This window comes from Numida meleagris, chromosome 8, assembly GCF_002078875.1.
Source record: "Numida meleagris isolate 19003 breed g44 Domestic line chromosome 8, NumMel1.0, whole genome shotgun sequence".
NCBI lineage: Eukaryota > Metazoa > Chordata > Aves > Galliformes > Numididae > Numida > Numida meleagris.
In genome coordinates this window covers 2,382,956-2,396,511 of record NC_034416.1, presented here as the reverse complement: position 1 = coordinate 2,396,511, position 13,556 = coordinate 2,382,956, and the positions used below count along the sequence as shown (strand labels likewise).

General features: G+C 49.4%; 1 protein-coding gene across 3 annotated transcripts in view; it reads left to right on the top strand.

Moving 5' to 3' along the window:
• The window catches only part of MED12 (mediator complex subunit 12), a 34,938-nt gene extending 21,642 nt beyond the window's left edge, over positions 1-13,296 (top strand). The window contains exons 27-44 of one of the 3 annotated variants that reach the window (XM_021405993.1): positions 857-1,036; positions 1,234-1,305; positions 1,579-1,739; positions 1,830-1,991; positions 2,077-2,188; positions 2,433-2,522; positions 2,988-3,097; positions 3,604-3,739; positions 4,032-4,193; positions 4,751-5,128; positions 5,454-5,604; positions 5,800-6,005; positions 6,498-6,575; positions 6,810-7,027; positions 7,641-7,803; positions 10,444-10,635; positions 10,791-10,872; positions 12,876-13,296. In XM_021405993.1, the coding sequence (XP_021261668.1) occupies positions 857-1,036; positions 1,234-1,305; positions 1,579-1,739; positions 1,830-1,991; positions 2,077-2,188; positions 2,433-2,522; positions 2,988-3,097; positions 3,604-3,739; positions 4,032-4,193; positions 4,751-5,128; positions 5,454-5,604; positions 5,800-6,005; positions 6,498-6,575; positions 6,810-7,027; positions 7,641-7,803; positions 10,444-10,635; positions 10,791-10,872; positions 12,876-12,919 (2,697 nt within the window). In that variant the 3' untranslated portion in view covers positions 12,920-13,296. Of the gene's footprint in view, positions 1-856; positions 1,037-1,233; positions 1,306-1,578; positions 1,740-1,829; positions 1,992-2,076; positions 2,189-2,432; positions 2,523-2,987; positions 3,098-3,603; positions 3,740-4,031; positions 4,194-4,750; positions 5,129-5,453; positions 5,605-5,799; positions 6,006-6,494; positions 6,576-6,809; positions 7,028-7,640; positions 7,804-10,443; positions 10,636-10,790; positions 10,873-12,875 lie in introns of all 3 variants that reach the window. The other 2 variants (XM_021405992.1, XM_021405991.1) reach the window with 2 other exon arrangements.

Here is a 13,556-nt window from a genome sequence, read left to right as displayed (position 1 = left end):
TCTCCGTGGAAGAATTCTCTGGTTTAGGCTTGCTGTGCTGCTGCAGAAGTGCTTATATAGTAGTTCTCTGTAGATTTTATTTTCATTAATGAGACTAATTGAAAAAATCATGCAGTAATGAGCACTTCAGGTTGACTGTGAATTACGTGAAGAAGTAGCTACCTCATTTGTTTTGGAAACTGCTACCCAATAATACATTTAGAGGCAACCAGCTGAAATTGAGAGGCCGCCAATAATAGCTTTCTGTCCACCTTCTCAGAATTTGTGACTTTATAAAACATCTTGCATTGAGTTAGTTATTTCCCTTCCCAAGCAGCGAGAAGCAAGGTGAATGTTCTTCAGTAAGGACAGCGGTGTGTTTTCCATTACCATCTGAGAGTTAAGAGGGTTGTTTTTCCCTAAGACACCTTCTGGTTTCGCCCTAGCTGCAGCCCTGCAGCTGAATTACTTCATTTAGTCCAGCTCTAGGACTTCGCTATGCAAGAAAGAGACAAAATAAGTGATTCCTTCTGACCTTTGAGACCAGGTGCTGTGTTGATGCAGTCTGGGCATGGCAGTGAGCATGCAGTGTCAAATCACACTCATGCTTTGTCAAAAGAAACAGCAGCTACTGTGTTCCTCCACTGCTGACATGTCAGAGTTGATGTCTCTTTGTCGTGATTGCTGCGCCGTGTCTGATACCTGCTGAGTCAGGATAATACAGTTCATGAAGACAAATAATTACCAGACGTTATTGTGTACTGATAAGGTTCTTTTGAGTTTGATGTTTTCCCTGCATCTGTCTGATCTGAAGCAGAAGCACCGGTTTGGTGTGAGACGCGAGTTTGGCTCTTCTAACTCTGCCTTCGTCCTGCAGGAGTGGGTAGGTGAGCGATGTCTGAAGTCTCTCTGCGAAGACAGTAATGACTTGCAGGATCCTGTCTTGAGCAGCACGCAGGCCCAGAGGCTGATGCAGCTCATCTGTTACCCACACCGACTGCTGGACAATGAGGAAGGGGAAAATCCTCAGCGGCAGAGAATTAAGCGCATCCTACAGGTACAGGTTCCTGACAGAGTCCAGGAGTGTCCTAGTAATTGCCTAATGCAGCACTGGAGTGATGGAGTCCACCACTCTGAGGGGTGCAGCCCTCTCTGAGGGGTTCTGACAGTTGTTACTGTGGGAGCTGAGGGCATGGATTGAGGATGTAGCTTGAACTGAGGTAAATACTCATATGAAGTGTATGTATGTTGCAGAATCTGGACCAGTGGACCATGAGGCAGTCCTCGCTGGAGCTGCAGCTCATGATTAAGCAGACTGCAAATAATGTGAGTCTTTGCACAGTGGGACTGTGTAGGGCTGTGCGTGTGTTGCCAGAGTTGAAGTAGTTGCTTGTGAGGTGGTGGGTTAGTGACCTGACAGAAGCAAGAATAGGGAGAAAATGAAGAGCGTGCATTGATGAGTCCAGCTTGTGAAAGCCAAGTGTGAGATGCATATGAGGAGTCTGAGACCCAAAGAACAGCATTCGTGGGCAAGCTGGCAGTCTGGATTTGTACCAGTGGCTTAGCAGGACTTAGCTCTCTTTTCTTCCCTATCTCCAGGAGATGAACTCCCTGTTAGAAAATATAGCCAAGGCCACTATTGAGGTATTCCAACAGTCGGCAGAGACCAGCTCTGCTAGTTCTGCTGGCAATGGAGTCAACAATATCAGTAGCTCAGCAAGTGCTACACCAGCCAGCAACAAATCCAAACCCATCCTCAGGTAGGTGTAGTCCCAGTGTGAAGCTGCCTTGTAGACAAGTTTGAGTAGAGGTTGGATCTCAAACTGGTTTTCTCGCTTTTGTTATCACAGTTCTCTGGAGAGATCAGGAGTGTGGCTGGTGGCCCCTCTGATTGCCAAGCTCCCAACATCAGTGCAGGGCCACGTGCTGAAAGCTGCTGGAGAAGAACTGGAGAAAGGACAACATTTGGGCTCATCATCCCGCAAGGAGCGGGACCGCCAGAAGCAGAAGAGGTGAGTCCTGGGGAAAGGGCAGGCAGTGCTTGCTGTGCTGATCCCACAGCCTGGCAGCATAGCTACGTTGCTGTTTTCTCTGCAGCATGTCCCTGCTGAGCCAGCAGCCGTTTCTGTCGCTGGTGCTAACTTGCTTGAAGGGGCAGGATGAGCAGCGGGAGGGTCTCCTCACCTCTCTGTACAGTCAGGTCCAGCAGGTAAGTGCCTTGCTTCTCCCCTCACTTTCCTCAAGGACTCATTGCTCATCAAACATGCTGTTTTCCTTCGGAACGTTGTCTGTCTTTCTCTGTGCCCAATAAGGCAAAGATCTTACCCTGGTTGGTATAGGGTACTTGAGCTGACCATCTCCTCTGAGTCACTATTCACCAGAAAGCACAAGCTGCCTTCTATAAACTTCAACATACAGCACATGAGGTCTGTCCTGTCTTCTGAATCTCCTAGATTGTTACGAATTGGAGAGAAGATCAGTACCAAGATGACTGCAAAGCCAAGCAGCTGATGCACGAGGCCCTGAAGTTACGACTGAATTTGGTGAGCAGTTGCAGAAAAGTTGCATATGGAGTAAAGAATTTTCTCCCTTTTCTTCCTTTTTTTTTGGAGCACACAAACACTGGAGGGGTTATAGTGGTCTTGAAGCAAGGGTCACCCCTGCTGCCACAAGGTCTTGAGCTCAGAGTGGTATGGGAATTGTGGAAAACCTTCCTTGTTCTGTTGGGCTGCAATGAAATCTACAGCCTTGGGCTCCATTTCAGAGATGTGCATTGCGGACTGCTCCCAGTGTTGCTTTCTCATTGCAATGCTTTGGTGCTCCTCTGTGGCATGACAACTTGTGTCTGAGGTTTGTCCCGCTGTCTGCAGTCTCCTTGAGCTCTCAGAAGGAGTTGCTGTAGCACAGGAGTTGCTCTGATTTAGGCTCCTTTCTCATTTTTTAGTCTTAGTGCTTCTTCTTGGTGTGGGTTTGTTTTTTTTTTTTCATAAACTACTCTTCTCTACCAGGTGGGAGGGATGTTTGACACAGTTCAACGCAGCACACAGCAGACAACTGAATGGGCTGTGCTTCTCCTGGACATCATCAGCAGTGGCACCGTGGACATGCAGTCAAACAAGTAACTTTCTGGCTGACTTCTGCTCCATGTGGTTCCTAAGGGGAGGCAGTCATTAGCATGACCCCTTTTCTTGTGTAAGCTAGCTGTCTCTGTAGGCGCTGTTGGGAAGCACTGTGACTGCTGAAAGAGACTTTGGAGTAATAGCAAGCTAAGACTTAGGTCCAAGAGTCCAACTGTTCTTGAATATTCTGACATATTCAGAGCAAACTCTGCTTTCTAGATGCAGGGAGATAAGCAGGGGAGAGCTGAGTCTGGATGTGCTCTTTGGTTAAGCTGAATGGGTGGACAGGAGGCCACTCTTAATCTGTAATATCTCCCTTGACTGAAGTGTGAACACCCTGTGATGTGTAACCAAAGGGAGGATTAGCGTGGGAGTCCAGGCTGAAGAGCACTCAGAGCTTCTGGCTTTATGCAGTACTCTTAGCAGCCTAATAGTGTCTGGTGTTACTGTGATGGCAGAGACTTTGATTCTTCTGTGACTTTGACCTTTCTGCTCTGACCAACAGTGAGCTCTTCACCACTGTGTTGGACATGCTGAGTGTTCTCATCAACGGCACCCTGGCTGCTGATATGTCCAGCATTTCTCAGGGCAGCATGGAGGAGAACAAGCGGGCATACATGAATCTGGTCAAGAAACTCAGGGTGAGGGGCAGCACGTCCTGTACAGGGAGCTGCGTGCTGTGCTGCAGCCATCCCACTCTGCAGCTATCTGTCTCTCACATAGCACTAGTCCTGTTGCTGTTGAGAAAAGCCGTAGGGGTTGCCCCAGTGGCTCTGTGGGCTTTGGGCTGAACGGTGCAAAGATGACAGGTAACGCAGAGGTGGAGGCTGACACCAGCAGAAGCACGGGTGGGCTTTGGATGGTTTGGTTTTTTGTGGGTTTTTTTTTTTTTTCTGAGGAATTACTGAAGACTTCTCTACTCCATTTGTGCAGAAGGAGCTGGGGGACCGGCAGTCTGACAGCCTGGAGAAGGTGCGACAGCTACTGCCACTGCCCAAGCAGACCCGGGATGTCATCACCTGCGAACCTCAGGGATCCCTCATTGACACCAAAGGCAATAAAATAGCTGGTTTTGACTCCATCTTCAAGAAGGAGGTATGTGGAGCTTTGCTGCCTGCATCATGGCTCCTGAAGGCAGGTATTGCCTTGTCCTCTGATGCCTTGAGTCTTCGCTGCTTGGGAGGCATCAGTATGCAGCTCATTGTTGCCTGCCAAGCTTGAAATGGCTGGCTGCACGCAGGCAAGCTGGTGCATAACTATGTCTGAAAAGGGCAAAGCTGGGTGTTAATGCTCAGCAATGCAGACTACTACGGTCTGAGAAGTTATTTAAACTTCTATTTTGCAATCGTGACTGTGTGGAGAAAAAAAGCCATCATCCCTGACACACGACTTAACGGGCAATGCCAGTGTGCAGCGGGAGATTGGCAGAGGTGGGATGAAGGAGAAGGCCAGCTGTTGATGAAGGGCTTTGGAAATGGCTGTCTTGCCACATGGAAGAGCAGCTCTGGCTGCCTTGGTGGTTGTTGTGGTTTTGTTGGTTTTTGGTTCTTTTTTTTTCTGTGATATGTGGAGTAGAGTCTGATGAAAGTGTAGTTTCCTGTAGTAGGAGAAGGAACAGGGCCTTGGAGGTTCTTATTTCTTTTGTTTTAAAGGGTTTGCAAGTCTCTACGAAGCAGAAGATTTCCCCTTGGGATCTGTTTGAGGGCTTAAAGCACTCAGCCCCCCTCTCCTGGGGGTGGTTTGGGACAGTCCGGGTGGACCGCAGGGTGTCTAGATTTGAGGAGCAGCAGAGGCTTCTTCTGTACCACACACACTTAAAACCCAAGCCCCGCAGTTACTACCTGGAGCCATTGCCACTGCCCCCTGAAGAGGAGGAGCCTCCTACACCTGTGGCTTTAGAGCCAGAGAAGAAGGCTGTGGAACCAAGCAAGGCTGATAAAACAAGCTCCAATCCTGCCACTTCTACTGAGGAACGCAAGAAGAAACAGAGCAAAACCAAGAAACGCAACCAGTCTGCCAGCAAAAGTGAGGTAATTGGCTGCCTGACACCTATGGATTTCCTGTGTCCAGCCCTGATATCTTAGCCCTGAGCTCTCCCTTGAGTCCTTCTGAGGGAGCTGGAGAGCAGTAGTGGTGAAGACAAAATGTGATTTCTCTCTGGGAGTTCTGGAGCTTTGTACTGTTCCTGCTAGCCTGGGGTAGTGCAAACATTTCCTTAATTTCTGAGGGGTGAGAAGGAGGCTTCCAGCTCAGGTAGCGATCCAGGCTTCCTCCTGTGAACTTTTCTTACTCTTGATCCATTCATGGATTCCCAGTGCATGCTGATTTTTTCTAACTTCCTTCTTTTCCTTGCAGGATTTTGTGTTGGGTCCCAGCCGAGGGGTTTCATATGGAGTTGGCATGCCTACAGATCTCTTGCATCACCAAGCAGGAAGCACTATGTCTAGGCTGGCATATGGGCAGTCACCAGTGGGTCTCTATGCCCAGAATCAGCCTCTTCCAGCAGGTGGGTGTACAGAAAAGGGGAGTGTGTTGCACCTTTGTGGGAACCTCTTGTAAGAACCCTTTCTCTGAGATGGTCCTACACGTGTTTGCCCCTCTGCCTGCTCTGTGTCCAGATATGTTGATGAACAGTCATTCTGGAGCTCCAAGGCTCAGTAACAGCACGTGACTACTCAGTCTGTTACTATTCCTCTTACAGGTGGCCCTCGCCTGGATACATCCTACAGACCTGTGCGCATGCCACTGGGGAAACTCGTTCAGAGTCGTCCTCCCTACAGTGGGGTTCTGCCTTCAGGGATGGGGAGCATGATGGGCATTGACCCCTCCTACAAGCCAGCAGTGTACAGACAACAGCCTCCGGTGTCCCAAGGACAGATACTGAGGCAGCAGCTTCAAGCAAAATTGGTATGTCAGAGCTGTGTTCTTGGCAGGCCCATAGCACAGCAAGTCCTAGCTGTGTGCTGAGGGTGTCCACTCTAGTTGTAACTCTCCAGTCCTGTCTCCCTTTTTGCCCTGGAAACGTGTCCCTCATGTCTGTTCCTCTCGGCAGCTCTGTGTTTTCCATTTTTGGTGACATAGACCCAACAAAAGGTCTGTGTCACCAAAATAGTTTGTGAGTGAGGTACACTGGGGACACCTGCAGCTGCTGGGCAGTGAGAGGGGCATATTCTGGCAGTGGAGTGGTAGGATGATAGTGGCTTATTTGCCCCAAGTCAAGGTGAAGCAAAAATAGTTAGCAAAAGTTGTTAGCAACTTCGGTTGCTTTTGCTAGAGCAACCTCATGGGTTTATGAGTGAAGCTACTTGTCTGATTTGGTGGGAGCTTCTGAGAAGAGAGAAGCAGTGTCCTGGCCTTCGGAGATGTTGGAAAAAGTGTTCTTCTGTTGCCTTCCAGCAGGGCCAAGGCATAATGGGACAGCAGCCAGTACGCCAGATGGCTCCAACCCCATCCTATGGAGCACTGCAGCCCTCCCAGGTGAGTCTCAGTGACCACAGGTAAGACTGGAGTCTGGCTTCAGCACAGGGCAGTGTCTTCATTCCTACTGTTAAATCTTGAAATCTCACAACACTTTTCACTCATTTTCTGGCCAGCATGAATCTGAATTCTAGAGATGAACAGTCTTTGTGAGAGTGTTTACAGGAGGAGGATCTCCTGTGCTCCAGCCCTACTCTGTGACTGACAAAGGGTTTTGGTTTTGTTTTATTTCAGGGTTATACACCTTACGTCTCCCACATAGGCCTTCAGCAACACCCATCCCAGTCAGGCACGATGGTACCTCCTACATATTCTGGCCAGCCCTACCAGAATTCCCACCCCAGCTCTAATCCTGCCCTGGTGGATCCCGTCAGACAGATGCAGCAGAGACCAAGTGGCTACGTGCACCAGCAGGCCCCAGGCTATGGGCACACCTTGGGCAACACACAGAGGTACTTCCCACCCTACTGGATGTTAATAAGCCGTATTTCATCAAGGGCTTCCCTGCTCTGTTCAGACAGCCCTAACAGCAATCTGTGAAAAGCCTGTTCTCCATGCTGTGTTACACAGCATCTGAGTCCTTTACACCCTCAGGGAGCATGTTTATTCAGCTTTCAGTCCGGAGAAGAAACAGAGCCAGGATGAAATTTGGAGATGCTAGCTGCCAGCAGGAGATGATGTTACTAGCCAGAGAAAGATGAATTTGGGAAGTATGAAACAAATGACCTGAGAAAGTCATAGCTGTGAATTTAAATCTAGCCAGTAGATTAACATCTAAAAGTGCAGTCCAGTACTTCCATTGCTCATGGGCAGACATAAATCCATCAGGGAGACAGACTCTGCAGGCCAGTGGACTGACTCCATTACTTAAGGCTTCTGGAAGAGCAGCTTGTGTGAAGCCCTTGAAGGTGCCTGGTGTCCCTCACATTTCTGCAGAGAAGCAGCACAGGTTGCAAGCAGCTCTTTGGGCTGTGTGTCTCACTGATGGCAGCAGATGGTTTTGGAATAGAGAAGCTAGCAATTTGTGAATTTTTTCCTCCATGGGCTCATCCTTTTCCCTTGCAGATTCCCTCACCAGTCGATACAGCAGGCTCCCATGATGACTGGAATGAACCATTTGGGTCCCCAAGGAGTCCCCTCAGGAATTCGACCCAGCCAGATACTGCCTGACCAGCAGCAGCAGCAGTACCTGCGGCAGCAGCAGCAACAGCAGCAGCAGATGCTGAGGGTGAGTGGTTGCTGACTGGAGAAAGGCTGCTGGAGATGGCTTACCAAACTCTGCTTACCTGTCAACAGCACTGTGCTCTGCCCCTCTGCGCCCAGAAGGATGTCAGCTCAGTTGGGGACTGGCTGTAATAATCTGCTAGGCCGTTCTTCCTTCCTTAAAGCTGGCCACTCCTGATAGAGAGACCTGCTGTGCTGTCTTTTGCTGGCCACCCAGCATGAGCTTAAGGGAAAGTTAAGAGCAGGGAAGGTCTGTTTAGTTTTCTGTGGCCTGCATCCTACTTCTTCCTGCTCCAGATCGTGCAGAAAGCTTGCTCTCGTAGAAGTTAAGTGCTGCAGGAGCTAGACACAAAATGGAAAGCCCCATGTCCACACCAGGGTAGGTAGAATTGTTTCTTGTAAAAATCAGTTTTAGGGGCATGTCTGCATTTTCACAGGATCGAAGTTTCAATCACAATTTCCAGGGGCAGGAAATCTAGTATGAATCAATCCATGTGCTAACAGTAGATAATAAAAAAAAAAAACAAACTGATCCAGTGAGCTGTTAGGTCTAGAACTGGGTTTGGATAAGTTCACACGCATGTGCCAACAGATGGAAGTATTCCATAGATTTGCATCATGGCCTTATGAATAACAAATACCCATATGGTATATAGTTTAGAGGTACAGAAATGCATTGAATTGAAAGAGAAACACAACAACAGGAAATTGGAGGGTACTTGGTGAATTATGAACCTTACAATGAGGCCTAGCGAGCCTGCAAAACATGGGCAGCCTTGAAATGGCACGGAGTGATGATGCTTAGTTTTCTGAGAGGGACCTGAGCGAGTGGCACTGTCAGCAGTACCTGAGAATTGCTGCCTTGCACTGGACAGGAGATTCCTGTAGCATGGTCAGCAGCTTTTGAGCTCTTTTGATGAGTGGCACCTCCTGACTATTCAGTGGGTTTCTTTTGCCATTCTTCATTGTATTTAGAAAAAGAACATGCCTCAGACAAGCTGCTAGCACTTCTCCTAGCTCAGTAACTTCACATATACCTTCAGCTTTTAGCTGACATCGCTCGGTTGCTCAAAAAAAAATGTGGCATGCCCAAGATCTCTGCAGTTACAGTGACTCTTGCTGCGTTATCAGGGGCATACCAGATGCAGAACAGACTCCTGGTGCTGTAGTTGACTGTCATCGTGCAGCGTCTTGTAGAAAAGATGTGTGGCCTTTTGGTTTGTTTCCCGTGGGTGGTAGTCAGCTGTTGCAAGGAGGTGGGACATTAAATCAGGAGGGATCTCCTGGTTCATTTTGTCACTTATCTGCTTTCTTGTCATAAGCAGTTATCTGCTTATCCAGGTCATAGCATGCATTTCATGAACCTAAGTGCTGCCCCAGCAGCAGCCCCAGGTCTCCACAGTGCCTCAGCCACAGGCAAACTGGTTTAAGATGGAAGCTGGGAGGCTGGTCTAGAAACACACTCTCTTTGATGGGTAGAATCCTTGATCCAAGCTTCAGTGTGTTTCTTGTGTCCAGTTATTACTGTCTGCCATATCCTGTTGTTTACTGTCTCCTCTTTCTGCTGTTACCCAGTGTATTCTTAGGGAGCACTTGCATCTTTCTCAGGTCAGGTTTTTCTAACCTCTCTCCCTTAAGATATTGTCCCTTCTCCTGATCGTGTTTTTGTCTGTTTTCTGAGTCTGTTTAAGGTTTGAACTGTTCCCTTTTGTGCCGGTGATCAGAACTGTACCTGCCATCACCGTGTTTTTTATGACAGCTGTAGTAGTTTGCTATTTTTGCTAGAAGCTCTTCTGTTGATCTAGAGAGTTTCTAACTACCTCGGCGGGTGGGAGAAATATCTGAAAATGAGGAGGGTGTTTGGGGAGAAATGAAGATCCTTGAGATGTGTGAATATTTCTGTCTTTGTGTATTCTTCTACTGTAACCAGTTCTGCCCACGTTTAGGTTGGAGCGTTGCACTCAGATTTATCTCCATCCTTTTACTGAAGTGCAGCACCCTCATGAGTGGCACAGAAGGGCAGCGAGGGCAATGTATCAGAGAAGACAAGGCTGAAATAGCTGGGCTTTCAGTTAGAGAGGGGGGATCGAGTGGAATTTCTAAACTTTTGACTTCTTGAAAACAAACACGTACAAAAAAAACCACAACCTTCAGCTACCTTGGCTGTAGGACAAGGAATGGCCTTAAACCATGACCTGGAACAGGTTGCGTACAGAGGCTATAGGAACTCAGCTGGTATGCTTGGGAAATATTTTTAGAACAGCTCAGGCAAATACTCAGTGAAGCAGGTATTGCTGATCTTACCGAGGGGCAGGAGGTGAACTAGCCAACGTGGGGAGACTGCTCTTAGTGGTTTTCTATTCTTGTGTTTGTGTTTGCTCCTAGTTATTCGCCAGCTGACCAGTAGACTTGCAGTTCTCTTCCTGCCTTCTGTTGAAACCCCATCTTGCAGAAGAGTTTTGTTACTGTTGCTTTGTTTCATGCAGTTTCTCAGCCTGGGGTGGGAAGGTCCTGGTGAAATTTGTGTGATTTAGGTACCTGTAAGGAAGGTGGTGTAAGAGTATGTTGCTGCGATAGAATGCTCTTCCCCCTTCAGCCCTTCCTGTGCAGTGCTCTGATAACCCCTTCTTTTCTGTCTATACAGCAGCAACAGCAGCAGCAACAACAACAGCAGCAGCAGCAACAGCAACAACAGCAACAACAGCAGCAGCAGCAGCCACCACCGCCGCAGCCCCAGCCCCAGCAGCAGCCCCAGGTCTCCACAGTGCCTCAGCCACAGGCGCAGGGCCAGCCCCCAGGGCTGGGGATGCAGGCTCTTCCCCCCCAGCAGCCCATTGTGAGTGTTCCCTTGGAGACAGAGTCCAGCACAAACCCAACTGTGCTCCACCTGCATCCTCCCCCTTCTCCTTTCCCTGCTTTCCGCAGGGATTGTGTGAGGGCTGAGGCTGCCAGCCAGGTGGTGTGGCTGTAACTCAGTTTCTGTCTTTGCAGTTCCAGCGCCAGGGCCTTCAGCAGACGCAGCAGCAGCAGCAAACAGCTGCTCTGGTTCGACAGCTTCAGCAGCAGCTTTCCAGTAAGCCTTGGTGTTCTTGATTCTGTCTCTAGTCAGTCTCCTTCCTTGTCATTCTCCATTGCAGCCACCCTGGTGTAGGCAAGCAAGGCCAAACGACGCTGTCTGAGGCCATAAACAATGCTGGCAGGACAGCGGCATCAAGACATGGAGCCCCTAGCCCTAGGGGCACAGCAGCAAGGCAGGCAGTGCTGCCAGCACGGGAACAACCTTCCAGACCTGCTGTGTGCTGAGGGACAAGGGAGCTGAGCCTCTGTAGAGGCTGTCATGCAGATTTAAAGCATTCAGAGATGCTTCCTATGCTGTGAACGACCTCTGAGAGGCTCAGGGAGTCTGTAGTCCTGGGATGTTCACTGAGGGGTGACCCAGAGATGCTGTGGTCTGGACAAGGCTTCATGGAAGCAGGGAAGGCAGTCTGTGATGCATCACTTTGTATTCAGTATTCTCTGGGCTTCTGTGGCTGCTGTCACAGGCAGGGTAATGGTATGGATGGTGTTTGTGGTCTGCCACTGTGTAAGTGCTCTTATAATCTGTATTGAACTGCTGGCTGGGGGGCCTAGAAGCAGAACCCAGAGCCTGTACTGCTCCCTCTGCACCACCTGCTGTTTTACTGTAACCTTCCTGGCTTTTGTGCCATAAAAAATGGCAGTGATGCTATGAAAATGCCCACGGATAAACGGCACAGCTTTCTGTGCAAGCTATAACCGTGTGGTGGGGGCTGGGAGCAGCCTGGTTCCTGACAGCCCTCCTCTTTTCATGCCGGGCCACCACTTCTATGGCAGCCAAGGATGTGAATGCTCACAGCTCAGTGTCAACTGGAAATACAGTTGGCAGATTTTGATCTCTCTGCTTGGTTAATTCAGTTGCTTAGATTGGTTATTTCTCAGAGAAGGCTTGCTCTTGGAAAGTGCTTGATACAATCAGGGGAGGAGGTGTTTCTTTCCCATAAGGTTCGCACATAACCAATGTCTGCAATGAATAATGGCCGAGTAGAAGTTCTTACACTTGCTCCCTTACAGAAAGTTCTCAGTCCTTGCGACAAAAAAAGAGAAAACAGAAGTTTTAATGTGCTAAGTTTGCTACTAGGCTGATTCACAAACCACGAGTCTGTGCGAGGATCCCAGCCAGGACACTCGAGTCTAAGAAGATCTCATTTAAGCATCTGAATGTAATGGAATAGCCACATTTCTGCATCCTGCCTGTATAGCAAGCGGAGCGGGGTTTTATATGGAACGGATGCGTGGGTCCGATGCAGCCATGTGTCAGCATGCAGCTTCCATGCTACCTCGGTGGGTTTGCATCAGTTCCACCAAGAGCCATCTGGAGCTCGTATTTGTGGTGTCTGGGGTGCAGTGGAAAGCAGGACATAACCAGGAACATCTCGTAGGTGGGGAACAGGAGTACCTGGGTCCCAGGGTGTGCTGGGTCGGGAGGCTCTGAGCTGATCCTGCCTGTTGAGGTTGGGGAGGAGAGCGAGCTGGCCTGGTTGCACTGATGTTTACTCAGTCTGCAGTGTTGGACGTGCTGACTGGGATTCCAAAGAACCTCACAGGATTTTATTAATCACACAGTACCCAAGCACTCTGCCTCGTGATGCACAGTGCTCGCATCAGCTTTGGAAGTTCATGAGGTTCTTAGGATCACCTCTCCATGTTTCCTGCCCCTTTCGTGCCGCCTGGTAGTCCTTCGGGCACGTCTTTCATTTGCACCTGGGCACTGTTACGGAGTCAGAATCTAAAACCTTCACCTCCTCTGGTTTCTGGGCATAGCCCTGGGTGGCACATGCTCTCCAAGCAGTTCGTTCGATTGCAGTTGCTGTGCAGGTCTGTCTCTTCCTCAAAGAAACAGGGTCCTGACCGTGCTCCGAGCTAAAGCCTCAGGCACACGAGCAGCGCGGGGACGTGGTGTGTTTGTGACACAGCCCCAGAGCTGCACCGCCAATGTGGGGAGGGAGATCCCCTCGCTGGAAGGAAGCCTTGTGACCGTATATCCCTTGTCCTCCGCAGATACGCAGCCGCAGCAGAACAACAACCCCTTCGGGCGCTACTGACCCGGGATGCAGACATCACCGTGGGCTGGATGCAGCTCTACAGCCAGACCTGGACACTGGGGCCGCTGCCAGCCCTGCCCCCGGGCCGTGCCCCGTGTGCTGCATGCAGCGCTGCCCCGCTCGCAGGGAGGTGCCGGGAGGATGGTTTTATTGTACAGAGGAAATGTTTTTACTATCCGGTTTCTACAAACGTTTATGGAGATCCCTCGTGGCTGATATAGTCTCCCTTCCCACTTTGGTTTCAGTTTTTACTCGGTTTTTAGTATTTTTGTTAAAATAACGATTAAGACATTGTAAAATTTTGTACTTTATTTATACCAGATGAACCCTGTACTACGGACATTCTCGGATGAATACAGAGAGCTTACTTTGCAAAAGCAGCGTGTATTCAGAGCCTGCTCTTCCTCCCCAAAGCTCCTCCCGGCTTCCCAGTGCAGCCCGGCAGCACCTCTGCACATGGTCTTTATCTCCTCAGTGGAACTGATGGCTGCATTTTCTGCCTTTGTGAATGGGTGTGTTGCTGAGGCAGAGCAATCTGGGTTTTGAAAGCAAGCTTTTCTTCCCTATTTGCTTCATAAGCTGAAGTTTCAGAAGCTGAAGTTCCCCTGCTTCTAGGGTTTATGCAGACTCCGGGGGG